The sequence below is a fragment of the Microdochium trichocladiopsis genome (genome assembly GCF_020744255.1).
Source record: "Microdochium trichocladiopsis strain MPI-CAGE-CH-0230 chromosome Unknown B0I36scaffold_5, whole genome shotgun sequence".
NCBI classification, from domain to species: Eukaryota; Fungi; Ascomycota; class Sordariomycetes; order Xylariales; family Microdochiaceae; genus Microdochium; species Microdochium trichocladiopsis.
Window position 1 is genome coordinate 2,373,571 of NW_025763548.1, and position 19,961 is coordinate 2,393,531.

Consider the following 19,961-nt stretch of genomic DNA (forward strand, 5'->3'; position numbering starts at 1 on the left):
TCCAGCTGTTGGCGTGGGTAAGAGGTATCTCAGGAGGGTGGTGGGTGGGCCGATAAGTCGCCAACTGGGAGTCGGTGATTGCTATTCTGCAGCTAGTTGGAGGCGGCTGTCCGCGGGCAGTCGTGTAGTAATGCTGAGGAAATGAATGTTTTGAGGTCGGCCACAAAACCGCAGGGGGAGCTGTCTGAATCTCAAGGCAAGCTCTAGAGGCTGCGGATGATGAGGCCAGGTCTGCGTGGTAGGAGTGGTGGTGCTGTCTTGGTGCAGCGGGCGACTTTGGAGGGTCCTCCTAGCCCGGACGAGCTGCCATGCTCTGGGCGGCCAAACAGGGGTTGCTGGACCTCCCTACAGGAATGCATCCTTGGACTTAGCCAACCGTTACGTCAAGCCCAGCACCCACAATCTTGGGGCCTCACGGACGGCTACGCGGCGCCGCGACGCATTTAACACCCCTGGAGCCAGCTGCTCCGCATGTCTGACACATGCTGCTAGGAGGCGGGGGCAAGCTAGCTCCGCAAGGAGGCTGAGCAGAGAGCCACGATATACCACCACAACTCCGTCAGATAATCCATCATGTTCCGGCATACAAAGTGCTTCTTTACTGATCCTTTGGCGCCAAAGAGCTCAACATGGGCTGCAGAAAGAAGTCTGTGCCGGCCACGATCAAATCGGTACCTGGGTAGGTATGTGCATCCTTTCTACCACTGGTTTATAATACAACGCACAACCCGAGCTAATGGGATCTTTTTATTTTGGTTTGGTTTGGCATGCACTGCCCTCAGTCTCGCTATGCTTCAATTGCAGATAATGAACAAGGTATTTTGATTTGGACTCCCTCAACCTCGACATACTGCACCCATCTGCCGGCTATGTGGAACGGAAAAATTGCACCAGTCTAAACAAACATTGAAAATCTCCGGCTAGGATAAACGCCTTTTGTGTCTTTAAAATGACCAGATACATGGGACCCAGGCAAGGTTCTTGACGTGGCCCAGCACTATCATCGAGAATCCCTGCCTCTTGCCATGCTCTCAACAACTTTGTGTCGACCAAGAGAGATCATTACATGGGTATATCCAAATTTGCTAGATTGATGTCGTTCCCATTGATGCCGAAGAATTGAAACCTGTTTCGAGTATCAGTACTAATCCCGTGCTGCAAGCATCAACTATTTTATACTCACCAATCTTCCACGTTCAGAGTGGAGGGTGCCGGCTGGCCACTCGCAGATCCGGTGCTCCAGCTGTCACTAGGACTCTGTCCGTCCGGATGGAAATCACCACTGCTGTTCTTCCAAGCGCTGGCGCCGTTACCATTCTGTCCATTTCCGTTTTGACCAGATGCCTGCTGCGTGTGGGAGAAGCCACCAAACCCTGGGTGAATCGAGAGGTTAGCTGCGGCCTGTGGTGTGGTCATCGACTTGCTGTGGCCGGCTCCTTGGAACTGTCCGAAGTGGTTCGGCCGTTCTTGTGGCGAAGACATACCAGGCTGTATCGATGGGACAAAGTTGGCATCCATACCGGAAGGTCCTCCTTGTGGCAGGGGAATGTGCGAGCTCTCTGGAAACAGCTGGTCCGGCTGGAAGTTCTCCCAGGTTGACTGCGATAAGTTTGGTGAGTTACGGGTAACCAGGTACAGGTCTGGCGGTGTGGCAGGAACCGAGAACGAAGGATTAAAGGGGGTCGCGGGCCTTGTATGAGGTCGACTGTTTGTGCCTCCCATGAAAGCATCTCCGGGCTTCGTGTGCGGAGATTGCAAAGGTGGTCCCATGTGTTGCGGCTCGCCCCTTGGAGTCTGCGGGCGTGATCTCTCGTACGACTCCTGATGTGTGGGAGTTGTGACACTAAAGTCAATGGCCATCTCGTCATATTTCCGCTTTGCTGCTTCCTGCCGCGTTTGGTGTGTGGCATCCGCTTGCGCAAAGCTCTGTTGATTCCGCTTGTGGTGCTTTCCCGCCGCTTTTTGAAGACGCTCCTCGAGGACCTTGTTTCCAAGGATGGACTCAAACAAGGTGTAGACCATCTTCCCGACCAGCCACACTCGAGATACTTCCCGCAGCGCATCCATGCATATCCGAATTCGTTCTTGCGTGACCTGCTGGATAGACGGAACAGGGGACCGCATCTGATAGACGTGCATGATCAATGCCGAGAACAAGCTGTAAACAATGAATGCTGGGCAGTATCGTAGCTGATCATGGGCACAGAGATGCTCAATCAGAGACGTGACCATTCCCGCAGCCTGGAATGCGATGTTCCGAGAAGGATAGGAAGCCTCATCAAAGCTCCGACTCGAAGAACCTCCACTGCTCGGGGGCATGTGTGCCCTGTGAAGCAGACAGAGTGTGGTGTAATAGTTTGCATGCAGCAAGGCACTCCAGAAATGGTGCCGTGGCATCTCCCAGTAGACGATCTTCGGACAGTTTTGCAGCCAGTCCGCAAGCGCCATGTCGCTATGGGTGAGATCAATAGCGTTCTGTCGCCGTCCTTTGGAAGCCACGGAATACTGCTGCGACAGCACCAAACCCATGATCTCGCAAAGCTTGACGTATTGTAAGAAGAATTGGACGTGGACCGGATCCGGGGCAAAGCCGCTGGCATGATCAGGCTCGTCTTCGATGAAGTCGTCTTCAGTAATCATTTCGACGTCAGAGTCGTCCAAGTTGATGTTGCATGGCCGCCCAAGTGCCACTGCAACCGAACGGTCACGTGTAAACAACGTCCACCACACTCGCTTCCATAGTCGCTTGTCCGCCTTGCTCAGTTGCGAGTTCTCAACACTCCGGTGCATTCCCGAGCCCTGCGCAACGATAGTAGCCACTCTCGTCCAGTAGAAGACGTTCTTTGTCACGTCCTCCGGACCCTCCCAGTACCAGCCCATCAGGAGCACAGATTGCACAATGGTGATACGGTCGTCCTCGTAGCTAGCATCGTACAGCGCTTTTGCCCTCTTGTAGAAGGTAAGAGCTGCGGGCGTGGTCGAACCAGTAGCGTCCATCAACTGAGGGTTTGTGCAGACTCTGGAGCCTGCTAGCAACACAGCTTGCAAGAGCAGCAGTGAGGGGGGGTTTTTGGGATCGCGATATTGTCGCATGAAGCGGCTTTTGTTGATGACGGGTACGATAGGATGGACCCATTTGAAGTATGCATCTATCAGCTCATCACAAAGCGCCCGTGGTGGTAGCAAAAACGCTCCCCGCTGATGCAGGATATCGATCTCGATGTTGTCAAGCTCTGTGAGCCGCGCTCTCGACCCACGGACATTTTCCGGCAATGGATAGTGAACGACGTCGGAAGTGCCCAAACGATCGTTGACCAACAAGGTCATGTTGGAAGATTCGCCCAAGAATGCCACCCGACCAGCCTCGGTGATGGGCGCCCGCGTGAACTTTGGCTTCATAACCAGGTTGACAAAAGTGTCATTGTCGACCTCTTCTTTACGAGCCTGAGCATCTGTCAGGGCTGTGGCAGGTGTGCCTTCTGCCGTGTGATATACAACTGGCCTGGCTTGAAAGGTATTGCTGGACCCGGCAGGTGGCGTTTGTTGGGCTGGCAGCGCTGGCTGTTGTATCTGCTGTGGCGGGAGCGCCTGTGCTTGTGCTTCGTCGGCCACATCTCCGCGTTCACTATTACGCGGTCTTCAGTGATTTCGCTCGGGACATCTGAGGAACAAGAAACCCAAAAGAATTTCATACCTATCGGAGTCCTTCTGTGCATTTGCCTGCGTCTTCTTGCGCTTGGGCTGTGGTATCTTGCATTCAATCTGAAATGCAACACAATTTGTGCATGGCACGCCAAGGCTGGCAGCATCGCAACGAACCTGTCATCATGAAGTAAGTAATTGCTCAGAGAAATAGCGCTTTGGGCATCAGAAAAAAGGAATTGACATCAACTCGGCGCTGATTTCAAGCACGGGAGGCAGGCCCAAGAGATTGAGATGAAGGCTGAGATAAAGGGCGTGCCTTACTTTTCGTGCATGACATGTCTAGCAGCAGTTGTATGTTAGTGAGCGATCCGTAGTGTTTCGACAAATGAGCATGAGTGATTCTCGGGGAAGAAGTGGACACCATGCTGATGCCTCGGCACGATTGTGCTGGTCGCAGCTAGCTGCCCCACGATAAAACACAAGACAAGCACCAGCTGGGCACGGGGGTTTGGCTTATCTAGGACAGCCGGGGATGCGAAGATGACTGTGTGCAGTATACATACCTCGCATGCCCTTGACGCTCGTTGACTTCACCTCGCAGTGTTTGTCAGTATAACTTGCTCGAAGTGCAGGAGACCAGCCAACCTGGAAAGCGGGGGGTTCGCACCGTCGAAAGCTCATGTGGTTTTGCGCCGCAAGGGCAGCTGCCGCTGCCGCATCGCTGGTCATTTGCTGTTGACCATTCCCGCCCGCGGACACACTGCCGTTGCTACCATTGGCGGTACCTCCCGTCGCCATGTTCGCGATGTGGCCGCCATTGCTGGCGCTGGTGGGCGTCGGGCCCTGCGAAGGGGACTTGGAGACCTGCTTCAGTGAAGGGGAGTCGCCTGGACTGGTTTCCATGTCCATGGTCGCGCCAAAGCCTCCGGCGCAATGACGATCGGATGGTTGCTGGTTGCGGGAGAGTCGGGGACAGAGGAGGGCGGCGGCTGGTGCGAATCGGTCGGCCTCGGCGCAAGCAGGACGCGCAGGCTCGGAAAGGCGCACAGCCTGATCGTCAGCGTCGATTTGGCTGCAGCCTTCGGCAGGGACGCTGGCCTTGCGCGTGCAGCAAGTATCGGATTGAAGGTCGGCGTCGTCGTCGTGGAAAGCCGAGAGTGTCGTCGGGAGGAGGCACGGCGCCTTGCAGGCTGGCAGCATGCGAAGGGGGTTGGATGCGGGGGTGTCTTTGACAGTTCTGCGGCAGCGTGCCTGGTGAGCACTGAGGAGCCTGGCGGACGGTTGTCGAGTCACCCCGAGAGGGTCGGCAGTGTGTGGCCAGGGGATTAGCGGTGGTGTTGTGGCCTGAACGCTCTCCGCCTCTGGCAGGGAGCAGCGCTACCGACCAAGGCACGGTACAGTGCCTTGCCCAAGCGTGTACCACCAAAAATTTAGACGAGATGGAACGCGCGGGATACCGTCAAACCCTCGCCGATCTCCACTCCATAGGTGCGCGTACTAGATCACTTGACGATAGTACGGGGTTGAGAACAGAGGCTGGCACGCTTAGTTTTTTCTTCCTATTCCCGTCGCCTCCGGCGTTGTTGTGTCTTTTTTTACTTTCCCTCACTGCAGCCTGTTTGTGCTGCCCGAGTACAGACCCGATGCAGCTCGTTTGGTGGAACGGGCCGGGGGCCACGCCCAGTAGTCTTGTGATTAGTCGTGGTCTTGCCCGTGTCGATCACACGACTGGGGGGATACTCGAGGCCTGCTTGCTGATTGAACGTCAAGCGTGAAGACTAGTAGCTCACATCAACAACTGGAAGCCGGGCTAGATCATGGCAAACACGGCGCTGTGGAAGTGGCTCGCGAAGCACAAGGTTGTAAATTGGCGGCGATGGCGGCCATATTATCCTGGGGCGCAAGCGGGCAGCCAATGCGCCATAGGAGCTCTGGAGGGCAACTGGTCAACTTCCCAAACCTCGTCGTCAGAGTCACTTTTGCGGGGGAAGGATGGGGTGAGCCCTGCAGCCACACTTGCCCAGGACGCAAACCTGGGGAACCCCCATGAAATGGACCGGGTCACTCATGGCTCACGGAGGCTGGAGGCAGGTCGCGGAGCTCGAGGACATGGTTGGCCTCTGCCGCGTGACATCGCCAGGGTGGCGTAGTCCGTCCCCGATGGAGTCGAGCGCGGCACGCAACCTGTTCCAACAACTGGGTCGTGTTGCAAAGGCGTCCCTCACGCTTGATCTTCCGAGGCCTCTTGCAATGTTCGCCCCGTACAAAGCGCCAGGAAGTCGCGTACTCGGCCGGACCAGCGGGAACAGACATCTCTAAAATTGGTCCTTGGGGCATGAAGCAGCTCGTCATGCGGACGTGGGATGCGTGATGGAGGGTATCGGCCGAGCTCGTGTGTGTGTCAGCCCAGCTTGCAAGCTTCGCGAGCATGTGAGAATGGATCTGTGGAGCAGGCGGCCGAACCCGTCAGGCAGTTCGCTTCGCAACCCCTGCGGCGAGAACTGAGGACATGAGCCAAGGAATGTTCGGGACGTTGCGAATGTGTCGGTTCCTCGTGGTGCAAGCCATGCCGCTCATGCAAAGTCGACGCAGCTACTATTGTTGTGCTCCCTCTAGAGAGGAATGTACCGCCAGGGTCTTGAGGGCAATGCAGCCCCTCGATATCGGCAGGCTTTATGGAGCCTTCAACGAATGCACAATGTTCAACTCAAAAGATGATGATATTGATGAACCCAAAAGCGGCCGACTTGTCGAACCATGTGTTTGAGTCCTCACTCTACAAGTGGTCCTGGTATGAGGAAAAGCATGGCAACTCCTCATGGCCACTTTGGCAGAGGAAATGGTTGTCTGTTCTCTGCATGGCATCTGCGCTTCGCCTGCAGCTTACCCAAGCTGAAAACATGCAACACCGAGCTTCAATATCATGGGACTCACATGAACGAGTCTCGGGAACAGGCGGGGATGAGCTTTGTCTCGTGTAAGAGGGCGTGGCCGCCGTCGCAGATGCGGGGCACCCGAGCAGCTTCTCCACAGCTTTCCCAGACTTGAGCTTGGCGAGTTGCCGAGGCACTTCTCCATTAGGAAACGCTGGTTCCCTCCATCGCCAGCGTTGGGCTTAATCTCCATGTTTGGACATCGCTCGCAGCAGCACGACGTGAAAGTTTAACAAAGTGCAATCTGCAGCTGAGTGTGACGTCGGCGCACCCCCATTCAACGCCACAATGCTTCCGCCAGAGCGGGAGAAGCCGGGTGGGTGCAGATCTGACGAGACACACATTCACAACCACTAGGTGCACGCGGTAACCGAGCTCGAAGAGTCTAGGCCGCCACAGGCAGCATGGCAGACTGTGCTGGAAAGTGCAACAAAGACCACGAGTCTAAGGCACATGAGAGAGGACGGTTGACATTATTTGCTAGCGGACGGGCGGGGCCAGTGCGCACATTCCACGACTACATGAATACACATGCGTTAAGGGGAGGTTTGGGCCGGTATCGAGCAAAGATCAGGCAACTCGGCCGAACAGGTGGTGTTGCCCGCCCGGTTGTGCATGCTGGTCTAGCGACTACGGCTAGCAGAAATTAGGCACGGTCAGATATGTTTAGTAAAGGGATTATTCTGGTTGGGAAAGTGCGTACAAGATGTCTATCTCCGCTCGCTGTACACACCAGGGTTGTTTGCTAGTAGAATACTCATCAACAGGATGAGGCGTACGCTGATGTTGAAACGTCGGAGGTTCAAGAATCAGGGAATATTGGTATTGCCTTTCCGAGAGGGCATTCTCTTTTGTTTTGCCTGACGCGCGCCGATTTGAAGGGAACAATTGTTCGGTCTTCGTGTTGCTTCTACGATTGTGGTAAAATCATCTCAGTCACACTTGCGTTCGGTAATAGCCTCTACGAGCATTGGATGATGTTTAACAAGACCAGCCGCTCGTACACAGACTTTCTTGAACTGAAATAATCTGTCCGAATTGCGCGCGATCATGCGATTCTTGGTATCAAAGTTCTGCGCTTACATTGTATTGCTCAACGCCTCAACAGATACAATGCGGTCCCATCCCAACCGATGGGTTGCAAGGCATATGTTCGCAACAAATACTGAGCAACTCCTATCTTGAGGTCTACTCGATCTATGAAACTCCGACGCGAGCTACGCGAACTCGCCAAATTTCCCGTCATCGAAACCCAATTGAGCCGCAGTCTTTTGTTTTGCATCCCTGACACTCTGGGCACTTGGTGGTGGCGGCAATAACCCTCCCGACTTCACGCCAGAGCCTGATGGTGGCGGTGGTAATGAGAACCCAGAAAGACCTAATCCTGGCGACCCTCCTGATGTCGAAGCCTCGGGTTTCTTCCTTGCGAATCTCCCCGGTAAATTCACTGTGATGGTCTCTCCTTCCTTTAGGCTGAGATCGCGCTTCTCTGCACCATCGGCTTTGGACATGCCAGGTTTCTGTGGCGGACCAGTCTCCAGGCCAAGACTCTTGCGTGCTTCTTGCAGCGACACGCTGAAATCGAAAGCCTCTGGTCTTTCCTCGAAGCCGATGCCCAGTGTGGCTTTCCTGCCCGCCTCGTCCTGCACACGGAGGGCAAAGAACCGTGAACTATCCGAGACAGACTCGACAATGGCTTGGGTGGTATAAGGGGCGGCGGCAAACAGCTGGCCCGTCTTGGCGTCCTCGAGGACAATGTCTGTCTTCATCTTCTCTTCCCCGCTGGGCAGAGTGACTGATGTCTCAATAATCCGAAGTCGCGAGGTAAAGATTTGTCGCTGCGGATCAGCTGTCCAGCCCGCGGCAACATGGCCTTTTCCGGGAACGATAGGTGGGATGTTATAGACGTGGACAGAGTTGGCAATGAAAAGCACTCTCTGAATAGCATCGGGGCCGAGTGAGCGGCCGGTGGCCGGGTCTAGAGTGTCCATCTCCAACGGGCGGCGTATGTAAATGGGCGGTCCTGAGGAGGAGAGTGTTCGATGAACACAGTCTGATGTGACAATTAAGTCAAGCCGGGTCTACACTTGAAAACACTCGACTTATAAACTGGTTGCCTAATGAAGCCGTCCACGATGTTTGGAGACGTAGCTTCAACACCAGCCAGGTGGATCTTTCAGGGTCTCGCACTTTGTCACTGGTCTGGCAGTCGGCATACGCATGCCCCCTCAGGGGTAATCCGTCAATCCGTCTGGCTGGTGTGTTAAAGTGGAGCTTCCGGGTAGGCTCAAACCTGCTGCGTGTGGTAGCGGCACGACGTCCAACGACAGCCGCCCCACATCTGCGCAACAGGCCTCAATTTTGCTTGGATCTCGAAGCTTGACCACACATTAGCCCATCCGCGCATCGGCCCAAGAGGAAGCCCGGCACAACGCTCTGTAGTGAGCTTGCTCAGCCAGGATGACGACTCCTGCCGTATCTCCTGGAGCTGCGCTCTTGAGAGCGTCGCGCATGTTCTCGCTCCCCGCCGCGATATCATCACCACCAGGCGACTGGTCAACTGCCACCAAGCATCACTCCGACACCGCCACGAAGCACTTCCCGACGCGCCTCTCTGTTACCACCACGCAAGCATCCCGAGTCAATGGAGACTGGGGTTTCAAGCGGTCGTTTCCCGCAAAGACAACTTCAAAGCAGACGATACCCTTGATCCGGATCAACAAGGTCGATGCGATCGAGGAGGTGACAGATTTCGACTCGGCGTCTGACCACTCTCTGACGCTGCTCAAGTTTCAAGAGATGAACATGGCCATCACAACTCCGCCGGCTAGAAAGTCGGATGTGTATGACAGCTACACCAAGCCGGTTTCGGTGTTCGAGGAGGATAGCGACATTACGGCATTTGAGCCTGGCCAGGAGACAGAGAGCGAGAACAAGCGATGGCGTTTCAATGGGCCATGGCTGGCCGGCATGGCCGACGGCGACTTTGAAAAGTACTTGAATAAGAATGTGCGCAACAGACGCGCCGACTTCCGGGCCTATCTGAAGCAGCACATGGCCAAGGAGCAGACCGCCGAGAAGCGGAGAACTGCTCTCGAGGCCGGCCAGGACGACAAGCAGGTGGCCGAGGTCGCCCCAGAAGCCATCACGGACGAGATCTACACTGAGAACCTTAGGAGACTGCGTGCCGACCGCATCGAGCTGTACAGACTTATCAGCCGGTTCCTTGACCTTGCGCCTGTCTCTATCGAGGCTGAAACTCAGAACATTGGCGCCATGGCGCACAATGTCAGCCGCGAGTTCCGCCAGACTGGGCCTTACAGTGTCCATGGTCCGCCCATCACACACCCATCTGCGGGTCTCTCGTACCTCCGGACTCGCAACTTCCAAGAAAACCACCCGTTATATGGACCTCAGCGCGAGCATGCTCCCGTCAAGAGCAGAGTCCTACACCCACGCCACCCCGCCAGTGGTGTCTTCAACGCTATGATTGGTACTGGCGGTTTTGTTGCCCAGACATCAAGCGGCGACACTGTGACCGGCAACAGGCGCTCAAGTGCAAGAGCTCTTGAGGAGTTTGACCTATCAACAAAGGGCGGAGCGAAGAAGTATTTTGGCATCCGGTCTGCCACTGTCGACTCGAATGGACGCATCAACGTCGCTGTCGATGACAGTTTCCCGCAGACCGTCATGGTGCACCAGGAAACGCTCGGCGAGGCTGAGGTGTGGAAACAGTCATCAAAGGCATCGAACTCGAGCCCGGGTACGCGCGGCTCGGGACGACCTGCAGGAACACCACACCGTGCATTTGCTAGTGGAAAGAGCTACGGCCTCAGCAGCGAACGCAAGCTTTAAAGGGTTCAGCTTGATCGAATGAGACCGTGTAAAACAAAACTTGTCATGTACAATATCATCAGAGGACCGCATGTGTATATATATCTACGGTGTTGTACGGTCCGATCAGAAGCTTCCATGAATCAAATATGGGTAACATCTATTCCCATAAACATTCGTATCCAATTGCGCATTCTCTGTGACTGTGTCGACACTGAACTCCGTCCTGTTGCCACTGCTATTCTCAACGGACCTCAGCCCTTTCACTAATGATTTCTCTCCTGCCCCCGAACAAGTCCAGTCACGGCATGTCATTATCGATAAGAGCGAGGAAAAGAGTCTAGGAGATTGCACGGACCAGCTCGATGTCTGGTCAGACAAGCCAATCAAGATGGACAGCGACTTGACCACGACCCACTTGGCGTCTGCGCACACACGAAATTGTATTTGCTTGAACAATTTCGCTGGGGGATCCTCTTGCACACCTGCAGCCCGTGGTAGCCCAACTCGACGATTTGCTCCAGCAGCCACGACAACGACGACCGCCTCAACCACCGAAGTTTAGGATCCCAGACAACAACCGCCAAAATGGGTAGAGTTCGCACGAAGACCGTCAAGAAGTCCGCCAAGGTCATCATTGAGCGGTACTACCCCAAGCTCACTCTCGACTTCGAGACCAACAAGCGTGTCTGCGATGAGATCGCCATCATCGCCTCCAAGCGCCTCCGCAACAAGGTCAGCACGCCTGCACTGGCCCAGCCACAGCGACGAGAGTCGCTCTTCTTGGCAAATATCCGTGACGTCGAATGCTAACTGCTATTGTTCTTCGCGACACAGATTGCCGGCTACACCACCCACTTGATGAAGCGCATCCAGCGTGGTCCCGTCCGTGGTATCTCCTTCAAGCTCCAGGAGGAGGAGAGAGAGCGCAAGGATCAATACGTCCCCGAGGTCTCTGCTCTCGACTTCACCCAGAACTCTGAGAGCGGTCAGCTCGACATCGACGTCGAGACCAAGGACCTCCTCAAGCACCTTGGCGTATGTCTATCCAATCCCCTCTGGGTGAAATTCATTCATAGACAGTTACTAACATTCAACTCTTCAACAGTTCGACAACGTCCCCGTCAACGTCATCCCCGTTACCCAGGCCCAGACCATTGAGCGCCCCCGCCGCTTCAACGACCGCCCCGCGCGCAACTAGACGAAGCGAAACGAGTAACGAAAGACAAAAAAGGGTGGGTTCGGAATTGGCTGGTTTATTTAAGGGCATCCGGCATTGCATGATGATATCTCTGGGCTTTTACGGCGTCTGAATCGGACGATTGTGAGTGCAACTTTTTTCAAAGGTCTTAGTCACTACCTCGACAAGACAGGCACAGCAGGAAAAGAAAAGAAACATTTCCCCCACCAAGGTGTCCCCGATTCTCTGGCCGCGTGCTTCGAGATGACGGTTGATTGCCAATATTGGTTCTCCCCTCTTGTGCATGGTCGTACCGAACTGTTGTTCGACATACTCACTGTCCTTTGACTACACCATTGATGATACCGGACTTGACTGTTCCTTTACTTGACCGTTAATCTCCCATCATACGAGCTTGCTTGCTGTTTGACTGTCGATCTACGATTTCTGTCGGAAGTCAACGCGAGAGACTTGGTGTGGACCTCACAAACCATCCTGCCAATGTGACCTTGATAGTCAAAGTAGCACCACAAGCCTTTGTTTGTACATTGCCAAAAGTCGCAATTAGGACATTGGTCGAGGTCTGTCAAAGATTTTCTGACTAAATCAAAGTCCCGTTTCTCAAACTAGGCTGCCTTCGGGTCGGTCGCTGATGCCTCTGTGACTTGCGTCCCAGCAGCATCGGTCTGTTCTGCCTTTGCCAGTATGTCTTTCACCTCGGCGGCTTCTTCAGCCGTCACAGGCTCTGGGACAGTCTCGCTCCGTGGGTCAAACTTGGGCTTATAGCCGTCCAGAATCATGTGCGCCTCATCATGACCGGCACCTTCTGCCAACGACGGCTCCTTGGCCTCCATCATGACCCTCTTCTCGCGGATAGTGACCTCGATATCCCGTCTGGCTGCCTTTGCCTCGTCTGTATCACCGCGCTCCAACGCAAGGTCTTGGGCCTGTTTCTTAGCCCTCTGATCCGCATCCAGCTTGACAGCAGCCAGTTCCCGCGCCACCTTGGCGGCTGGATCCTCCGCGGCTTCTCGCTGGGCCTTTTGTTGTGCTGTCTCTTCTTCCTCGAGCAGTTCGATCTGGATCGAAGGGATGCCCGCTCTTTCCCACGCGGCAGACTCATTGAGCTGCACTTTGACGTACATGGCTCTGCGGGCGCACTTTGTGCTGCACCACTTCTCAATCTCAGCCTTGGGCACAATGTTGAAGTCCTTCGTGCCGTATCCGACAATCTTCCAGTCACCAGCCTGTGAGACCTTGGTCTTTGGCTTTGGGCACAGCACATAGCCGCATTTCCCCAAGATGTTGCGCTCCTCGATCAGGTCATCGTAGTCGGTCGGCTGGAACAGCCGGACTTGGCTCGTGAATGTCGACGCGTCGGCCGGGTGTGGATCCGCAGCCGTATGTGGTGGCTGCCCTGGCTGCGAGGTATTCTTGTGGTACAGCGGTAGCTTGGAGAGGTCGATGATCGAGTCGGAGATGATGTCCTCGAGGTCGCGCCGCTGGTGGATCAGGGTTGCGTGGTGAATCGCTATACGACGGGCTTCTTCGGGAGATATGGCTGGCTTGGATGCATCCTGAGACGTAGACGTGCCCGAGGCCTTGACCGGTGCTGCCGTCGAGCCCGGCTTCTTAAGGATGCCCTTGGGCTTGGCTGGTGGTTGTGATGCCATGCTCTTTGCGGGGGGCGTTGGCGGGCGTTGCGCAGGAGGAAACGGCTAGCAAGGGCTTTGTTGTCTGCTCAGGTACGATAAATAGACATGCTGGTGAAATGGTACGCAAAGCTCTGAGCTTTGACGGCCGTTGAGTCACCCGATCCTGGTGGTGCTGGACTTTGTCGGCGGTCCGCTGCCAGCAGTTGGCCCAGCTGTGGAGGGGTGCAAGTTATCAATTATCGATTATCGCAGGGACCTGCTTTACCATAGCTTCGGGAAGCACCATGTGGTCTTTGAAGCCACACCAGCGCCCATGTGCGACGCCACAATCCATGTGGTCACTGCGATACTCTCGGCGACAAAACCGCATCGTCTGACCACGCAATCAAGTTGCAGCCAGGGGCGCTCCCTTTGAAGGCCTTGCGCTGATGACTTCTGTCTTCGGCTGGACTTACTATGGTAGTGTCAGGCAGCGCAGAGCCTAGCCGAGGCGGCGATCCTGGACTTGTATTGGCTGGGGCTTGTGGTGGCGGGCCGGGAAGGGACTTTGTCTCAGACAGCCAAGGGGGCCCGTGCGTCGCTGACGTCGTGCATTGGTCATGGCGGATGAAACGTCTGGAGGAGGCAGCTGCCAGCAGAGTCAAGCACCCTGAAACTGGAGAGAAGAGGCCCCTACCTGTTTGTTAATTAGCCTTCTAAGTTTTGTCGTGAACAGTGACCTCGCGCGCATGGGGAAGCTGCAGAGCGGGCACATGCATGTATCCATTAAGTAGGCCGTCGATTTGCTCGAAACCCGCTCGAGCGTGCCTCTTGCGCACACAACCAGTGTCTGATGCGACTGGACTGCTCCAGGACCAGCCCTGGAGAGCTGGATGGAATTAGTGGGTTCCAGGCAGGGCGGACGGCGGGCACGAGCAACATTGGAAGCCAGCCATTAGCCAGCAGCAGATGCCGTCAGATACCCACCTGCACCACCCAAGGCAGGCAGGCGCACTGAGCAGGCCCGCAGCATAACACCAGCTCTGTGCGGACATCCGCATCCTCATACCCCGGAAGCTCGTCGCGGCGTGCCAACCCCTCACCATTCCGATCCTGCCTGCCTAGCTCGACCATCTCTTGTGACCGCCAGGCAGCATCCAGTCCTCACCTCAGTCTCTTGACCACGCTGCTCACTCCCAATCTCGAGCATCGCCACGCCACGCCCGCCTGGCCCTCCTGCGCTTTGGATTGCTCTCGACCCCGTGGCTTCCCGCAGCTCGAATCCACTCGTCTGGAGCTGCGCGGGAGCTCATCCTCGCCACCGAGCTCTTCATGGCAGCCACTCCTTTCAAGGTCAAGGCTCTCTTCGAGTACGCGTCCACCCATGAAGACGATCTGCCCTTCGCCGTCGGCCAGATCATCACCGTAGTCGAGGTTGAGGACGCCGACTGGTACGTCGGAGAATATGTCGACGACAGTGGCACCAAACATGAAGGCATCTTTCCTCAGAACTTTGTCGAGAAATACGAGCCCGTTGCTCCTCCTCGGCCTACGAGAACTCGCAAGAAGGAGCCCGAAGCCGCCGCCCCAGAGGCTCTCGCATCTCCACCTCTGCCGCCATCCGATGCCCCCGCGCCACCTCTTCCTGCGAACGAGCCGACTGAGGCAAAGGCCGTTCCTGAGCCGGAGCCAGTGCCTTTAGAATCCCGCCCAGTACCGCCTCCGCCGCCTGCTGCGACTGTAGCCGAACCGGAAGAGCCTCGATCACCTCAGGCCAGCAAACCTCCAAGCTTGCCTATCACCGAACCGGATTCGAAAGCACAACAGGCGCCTGAGCCAGAGCCAGAGCTTCCTCCGACTACGAAGCAGCCCAAGCAAACAGCTGCCGTTGATCCCGTCCAACCACCAGCTAAAGCACCTGTTGCGGAACAACGCGCAGTGCCCCCGGTTGCTGCGAAGAGCAATGCCTTCAAGGACCGCATCGCGGCCTTCAACAAACCGGCTGCTGCTCCTGTTGCGCCATTCAAGCCAAGTGGACTAGGTGGCTCTGGCTTCATCAAAAAGCCTTTTGTAGCGCCGCCACCGAGCAGAAATGCCTACATCCCGCCTCCTCAACAAGCACCGGTCTCCAAGATATATCGGCGCGAGGAAGACCCGGAGATCAAAGAGCGCGAGGCAGAGGCGCTGGAAAATGCGGAGAAGGCTGGTTTGGTACCGGGAAGCTCACAGGAGGCAGATGATGAAGATCAACCCAAGCCAATGAGCCTCAAGGAGCGCATGGCCATGCTTCAGAAGCAACAAGCCGAGCAGGCGCAACGTCATGCAGATGCCGTCGCCAAGAAGGCCAAGCCCAAGCGCCCGTCCAAACCGCGGACTGATAGCGATGGCCCTGCGCAAACGCCTCCAGCGGTTGCCGAGGAGGACTCGGCTACGCCGCTGGAGCGAAGAGAGACCAACGACACAACCAGTCGAAAGTCTATCGATTCTACCAGGAGGTCTATCGACGAGTCCCCTCTGGCTCGCCAGCCCCTCCCAAACCGCCGAAAGTCCGTCCGCGGTGTGGAGAACGATGGCAACGAGGCCGACATGTCTGGAGCTGGGGATACAACCGAAGGACAGGAGGATCTTACTGAGCGAGATGACAGCGATGCGGCATCTCAGTCGCTCTCCCGTGTGCCAACAGTACCCGCGCCTCATGGCTCGTCTACGGTCCAAGACAAGCCTGGCCCCGATCTGGCTCGTGGAGAACCTGGAGAAAACCATCAGACTGGACGAGATTCTGTAGAGGAGCATAATGCAGAGGAGGAGGAGGAAGAAGAAGAGGTCGATCCTGAAGTCCGCCGCAAGGAGGAACTCCGTGCTCGAATGGCAAAGATGAGCGGCGGCATGGGAATGGGCATGATGGGCATGCACGGAATGCTGGGCATGGCACCACCACCGGCACCTCCTGCGAAGAAGAAGAAGGCGCCGGCGCCTGTCGAGCGTCGCTCCAGCGAGTATGCGGACGATGCGCCAACCTCGCCTCGTGGCGCGCCACCAGTGCCTACGATGATGGCTCTTCCCGGCATGGGCAAGCCGATCGCGGTGCCGGAGGCCACTGGAGATAGTGAGGACGAGGGAGTGGCGGAGACTACTCCAGTGCCAGCGGCTAGTCCTGAAGCAACAGCTTCCAGAGGTGAGTCGATTCTAGGCATCGTGCGGCATGATCTTGGGCTAAACATCGGCACAGAAGTTACTGGCGAACGTCCTCCTCCACCTCCAGTTCCGACCGGGTGTAAGTACTCATCCATACGTATTGCAAACAACAGTGCTGACTGCCAGATTTAGCGCGGCCGCCACCTCCTCCGGTGCCAATTGGAGTGAAATCACCCAGTGTCGGATCTGAGTCTGACGATGAGCTGTCAGAGAGCCAACAGAAGCCGAGTGTCGAAGATGCTCCCCCCAGCACCAGGGCACCTCCGCCACCAGTCCCGACAGCGGCGCCAGCTCTGCCGGCTTCGCCTCGCGAGGAGGACTTTGCTGGAGATGAGCTATCGCCAACGACACCTTCAGCGCCACCTCACCCAACAAGACGTCACAGCAAGCCACCCCCAGTACCTGGGGCTGCACCGCCCGTGCCTGGTCAGGCGAGGCCGCCGCCTCCCCCTCCCCCGGGACACGCCAGCCGCCTATCGCTCGGAGGCAGCGAAGCTGTCCCTGTTCCGATGCAGCCTGGCCACCTGGATAACGGGGAGGAAGAGGAAGGCACAGCCTATGAGGGTGACTACGACACCGACATTGCTTCGTCTGCGCCTCATAAGGATGCGCTGAAGGCCCACGCCCGTGAGGACAGCTCGGATGGACCTAACGCAGTACAATCACCGCCGTCAGCACCACCACCTATCCCAGGGACAGCTGCGCCTAGGGCTGTACCTCCTCCTGTACCCAGCCAGCCAGCCCCAACTTCGAGGCAATCTGTAGATGTGCCTCGTGCTGCTCCTCCACCACCACCCCCTGGGCGCGGCGCTTCTTATTCGCACACTGACGAAGACTATGACCCTTTCAACTACAACGCGATACAAAAGGTTCAGACTGGATTGTCTCAAACCAGCGTTTCGCCAAGGCTGGAGGGCGTGCCTCTGTTCTCTGAGCCTTCTCCCTTCCATCAGGCACCACCACCTCCTCCACCCACAACGCGGGCTCCGCCTGCAGCTCCGGCTCCTTCCGGGCCGCCACCTGCTCGGGGCTCAGCCCGCCAATCTCTCGATATTCCCAGACAGTCGATGGCCGGCAGAAGATCGGTAGATGTTCCCCGTGCTGCAGCCGAGACCGGATTCTTTGCCAATGACATCGACTTGGCGGAGCACACAAAATGGTGGCTGTCACCCAATGGCATTCCTCCTGTCTTTCAAGGGCGCAAAGATATTCTCGTCGAGACTCACGATTCGACATCCTCCGGGCAAGCTGGCGCTGTCTCGGTCAACAAAGTGGTGAAGGTTCTCTTCCAGGATTACTCGCAGACAATTATAACAGTGGACTTCGACCCGCAGGATACTGCTTCCGGCGAGCTGGATCAGCAACACGAAGCTCCACCGCGGACTCTGAGGCAAGACGAGCTCGAGCGTGCGTACGAGACATATGGCATGCAAATTGCACAGACTGTCAGCGGTAAGAAGGACAGTGTCGTGGGCGACGGCACCCCTCATGGGCTCATTCACGAGCTGCTCAAGGCCCACCCAGAGGCTCTCCACCCTGTCGGAACTCGTGCGTTTGGTGCATTGGTCTACTCCAACATTGGCAATGCGGCGACACAGACAAACGATGAGATCCGCGCTGGCGACATTATTTCCATTCGTAATGCGAGATTCCAAGGCAAGCACGGTCCAATGCATGCGAAGTACTCCATGGAGGTAGGCAAGCCGGATCACGTTGCTGTTGTGGCTGAGTGGGATGGTACGAAGAAAAAAGTCAAGGCGTGGGAGCAGGGCCGTGAGAACAAAAAGCTGAAGCAGGAGAGCTTCCGGCTGGACGACCTCCGCAGTGGAGAGGTCAAGGTCTGGCGGGTAATGCCGCGAAGCTGGGTTGGCTGGGACAACGCGCCGAACTAGGAGTCGCCATTGGCGATGGTGCGCACCTCATTCACCTCTGGTCGGGTCACATACGAGTATATAATGCCTATGCTGGTACGTGTCAGTACGGATGACGACAGCGAGCTTATCGCCTTACCCACATCTTCGACGACGCGATACTCCTAGTGGTGGCCGGCTTTGAAGTCGGTGATTGCGAATCTTGCTCAAGGCTGACCATGGAGTTGAGCTTCGTGGAACAATAATAGCAAGAGCTCCATGCAGCTCTGTGGTTAGACTACAGCTCGAAAATGTACAACTCTTCATTTACAAAGCATGGTTATATACCCATATATATAGCGATGCCTGTCTGTACTAGTGATTTTGACGCAGTTCTAATGGGTGCAGTCATTGTCTGTCCCAGAACACTGCATAGTTGTCTTATGTATGATATTTTAATCTATCGTTCAATCTGGCGATTGCTTTGCATTATAACCTACGAAATGTAACCGAGTATACTTCGTGCAGTTTCCAGGATAAGCTAATTCCCTTGCTGGATTGTTGGTTGTCTTGTCTAACTTTCGAGGAAATTCACTTGTCAATACTTGGTCCATCCACACAACTCATGTTTTGCCTGACGTGAGGAAACCGCAGCGCTTTGCACGGCGACGGGGCTGGACTGCCATGGGCTGCAGTGACGTGATGAAAATACGAAATATCCTGGCCTGCGTGTGCAGCCATTTCCGGGGCTCTGGGGCCGTATGGACGCAAGCGCAGTCACTTGATCATTATCGTGACTTTCCTACTGGCTATTACTACTCGTGGGTTTAGATCACCGCGACGACTTTTCGCTGGGGGAGACCTGCGCAACGCTGATCTCTCCAGAGATCCATGCAAAATGCCGTCCTCAGCGCGCTCTGCATGCAGCATGCATCATGAAACACCAGCGAGCGTGATACGCGTGTGACAATTGCCGATCTCACTGAGCTATAGCTTTGTGGTTGCCGGGACCGCACGCTGTACGCCGGTCTCTGGGAGTGGGTGATCCCGGAGCCCGGGAGCGTGGCCGTCGAGCTGGTTTGTCTGATCTGACCCTGCCGCCGCCCAGGCTGTGCCGAAAGCCCCCTTGGAGAGAAGCTGTGAAATCTGCTCACAAAAGTCACGCAGGCACAGTGGGAACATCGGTCATGGTACGTCAGTTCAGTAAGCCCGGGGAGGGCAAACCCAAGAAGTGTTGCATGAACCGAATCTGGAAGTCCGCTTTCGTGGGGGGACACATCCATGCACAGACATCTGGACGGACGCCTCGCTCGGAAGAGACAAGTGGAAAAGTGAAAGCACGTGTCTGGGAATGAGTGAGCACGAAGCCCTCCTTCTGCCGAGCGCGCAGACATGGCCGTACAGGATTGGGCAGCAGGCAGGCATATGGACGACGAGCCCCCCCTGGTCGTTGTGTTTGTGCTGGCGAATGGCGACGTGCCACACACATTGTGCTGGGGACTCATGGTCTGCATGCCGGCCAGACGGATGCGCAGGAACCAGAGACCGGACTGCGCTGGACACTTGTAGGCCCCATAGTTGGGCATTCTTTCTTCCCCAAGCCCGCTCGCCCCCGCGATGCGCGGTCGTTGTCTGGAGCGGCCATGGGTCGGTTGACTGGTCGGCTCGCCTTGTCCTACTGTAAATGGTT

At 56.1% G+C, this 19,961-nt stretch overlaps 6 protein-coding genes across 6 annotated transcripts; 3 read left to right on the forward strand and 3 right to left on the reverse strand.

Annotated features, from left to right (window-relative positions):
- Positions 1 to 1,062: 1,062 nt before the first annotated feature.
- On the reverse strand, positions 1,063 to 4,374 carry B0I36DRAFT_374278 (cutinase transcription factor 1 alpha; the record flags this gene model as incomplete). Its single annotated transcript, XM_046160260.1, is given in 7 exon segments — positions 1,063 to 1,126; positions 1,184 to 3,393; positions 3,403 to 3,625; positions 3,695 to 3,819; positions 3,967 to 3,984; positions 4,209 to 4,233; positions 4,313 to 4,374. Coding segments are annotated over 7 exon segments (2,727 nt in total).
- Positions 4,375 to 7,552: 3,178 nt separating this feature from the next.
- Positions 7,553 to 8,776, reverse strand: B0I36DRAFT_323659 (uncharacterized protein). Its single transcript, XM_046154002.1, has one exon. The coding sequence runs from the start codon at positions 8,567 to 8,569 to the stop codon at positions 7,796 to 7,798; it is 774 nt and encodes a 257-aa protein (XP_046012986.1). The 5' UTR covers positions 8,570 to 8,776; the 3' UTR covers positions 7,553 to 7,795.
- A 198-nt stretch (positions 8,777 to 8,974) lies between these two features.
- Positions 8,975 to 10,684, forward strand: B0I36DRAFT_323660 (mitochondrial ribosomal protein MRP51). The gene has a single exon (XM_046154003.1). The coding sequence runs from the start codon at positions 9,039 to 9,041 to the stop codon at positions 10,431 to 10,433; it is 1,395 nt and encodes a 464-aa protein (XP_046012987.1). The 5' UTR covers positions 8,975 to 9,038; the 3' UTR covers positions 10,434 to 10,684.
- Positions 10,685 to 11,000: 316 nt separating this feature from the next.
- Positions 11,001 to 11,613, forward strand: B0I36DRAFT_242865 (40S ribosomal protein S17; the record flags this gene model as incomplete). Its single annotated transcript, XM_046149943.1, has 3 exons — positions 11,001 to 11,147; positions 11,250 to 11,450; positions 11,521 to 11,613. 3 exons carry the CDS (start codon positions 11,001 to 11,003, stop codon positions 11,611 to 11,613), a joined length of 441 nt encoding a protein of 146 aa, XP_046012988.1.
- A 343-nt stretch (positions 11,614 to 11,956) lies between these two features.
- On the reverse strand, positions 11,957 to 13,425 carry B0I36DRAFT_121325 (Rtr1/RPAP2 family-domain-containing protein). Its single transcript, XM_046148039.1, has one exon. The coding sequence runs from the start codon at positions 13,263 to 13,265 to the stop codon at positions 12,219 to 12,221; it is 1,047 nt and encodes a 348-aa protein (XP_046012989.1). The 5' UTR covers positions 13,266 to 13,425; the 3' UTR covers positions 11,957 to 12,218.
- A 1,133-nt stretch (positions 13,426 to 14,558) lies between these two features.
- On the forward strand, positions 14,559 to 18,313 carry B0I36DRAFT_363020 (uncharacterized protein; the record flags this gene model as incomplete). Its single annotated transcript, XM_046158740.1, has 3 exons — positions 14,559 to 16,401; positions 16,456 to 16,500; positions 16,554 to 18,313. 3 exons carry the CDS (start codon positions 14,559 to 14,561, stop codon positions 18,311 to 18,313), a joined length of 3,648 nt encoding a protein of 1,215 aa, XP_046012990.1.
- Between the last annotated feature and the right edge of the window lie 1,648 nt (positions 18,314 to 19,961).

Excerpts from the sequence above, each read along its gene's own strand:
- B0I36DRAFT_323659 (XM_046154002.1), bottom strand. The coding sequence starts at position 8,569 with ATGGACACTCTAGACCCGGCCACCGGCCGCTCACTCGGCCCCGATGCT.
- B0I36DRAFT_121325 (XM_046148039.1), bottom strand. The coding sequence starts at position 13,265 with ATGGCATCACAACCACCAGCCAAGCCCAAGGGCATCCTTAAGAAGCCG.
- B0I36DRAFT_323660 (XM_046154003.1), top strand. The coding sequence starts at position 9,039 with ATGACGACTCCTGCCGTATCTCCTGGAGCTGCGCTCTTGAGAGCGTCG.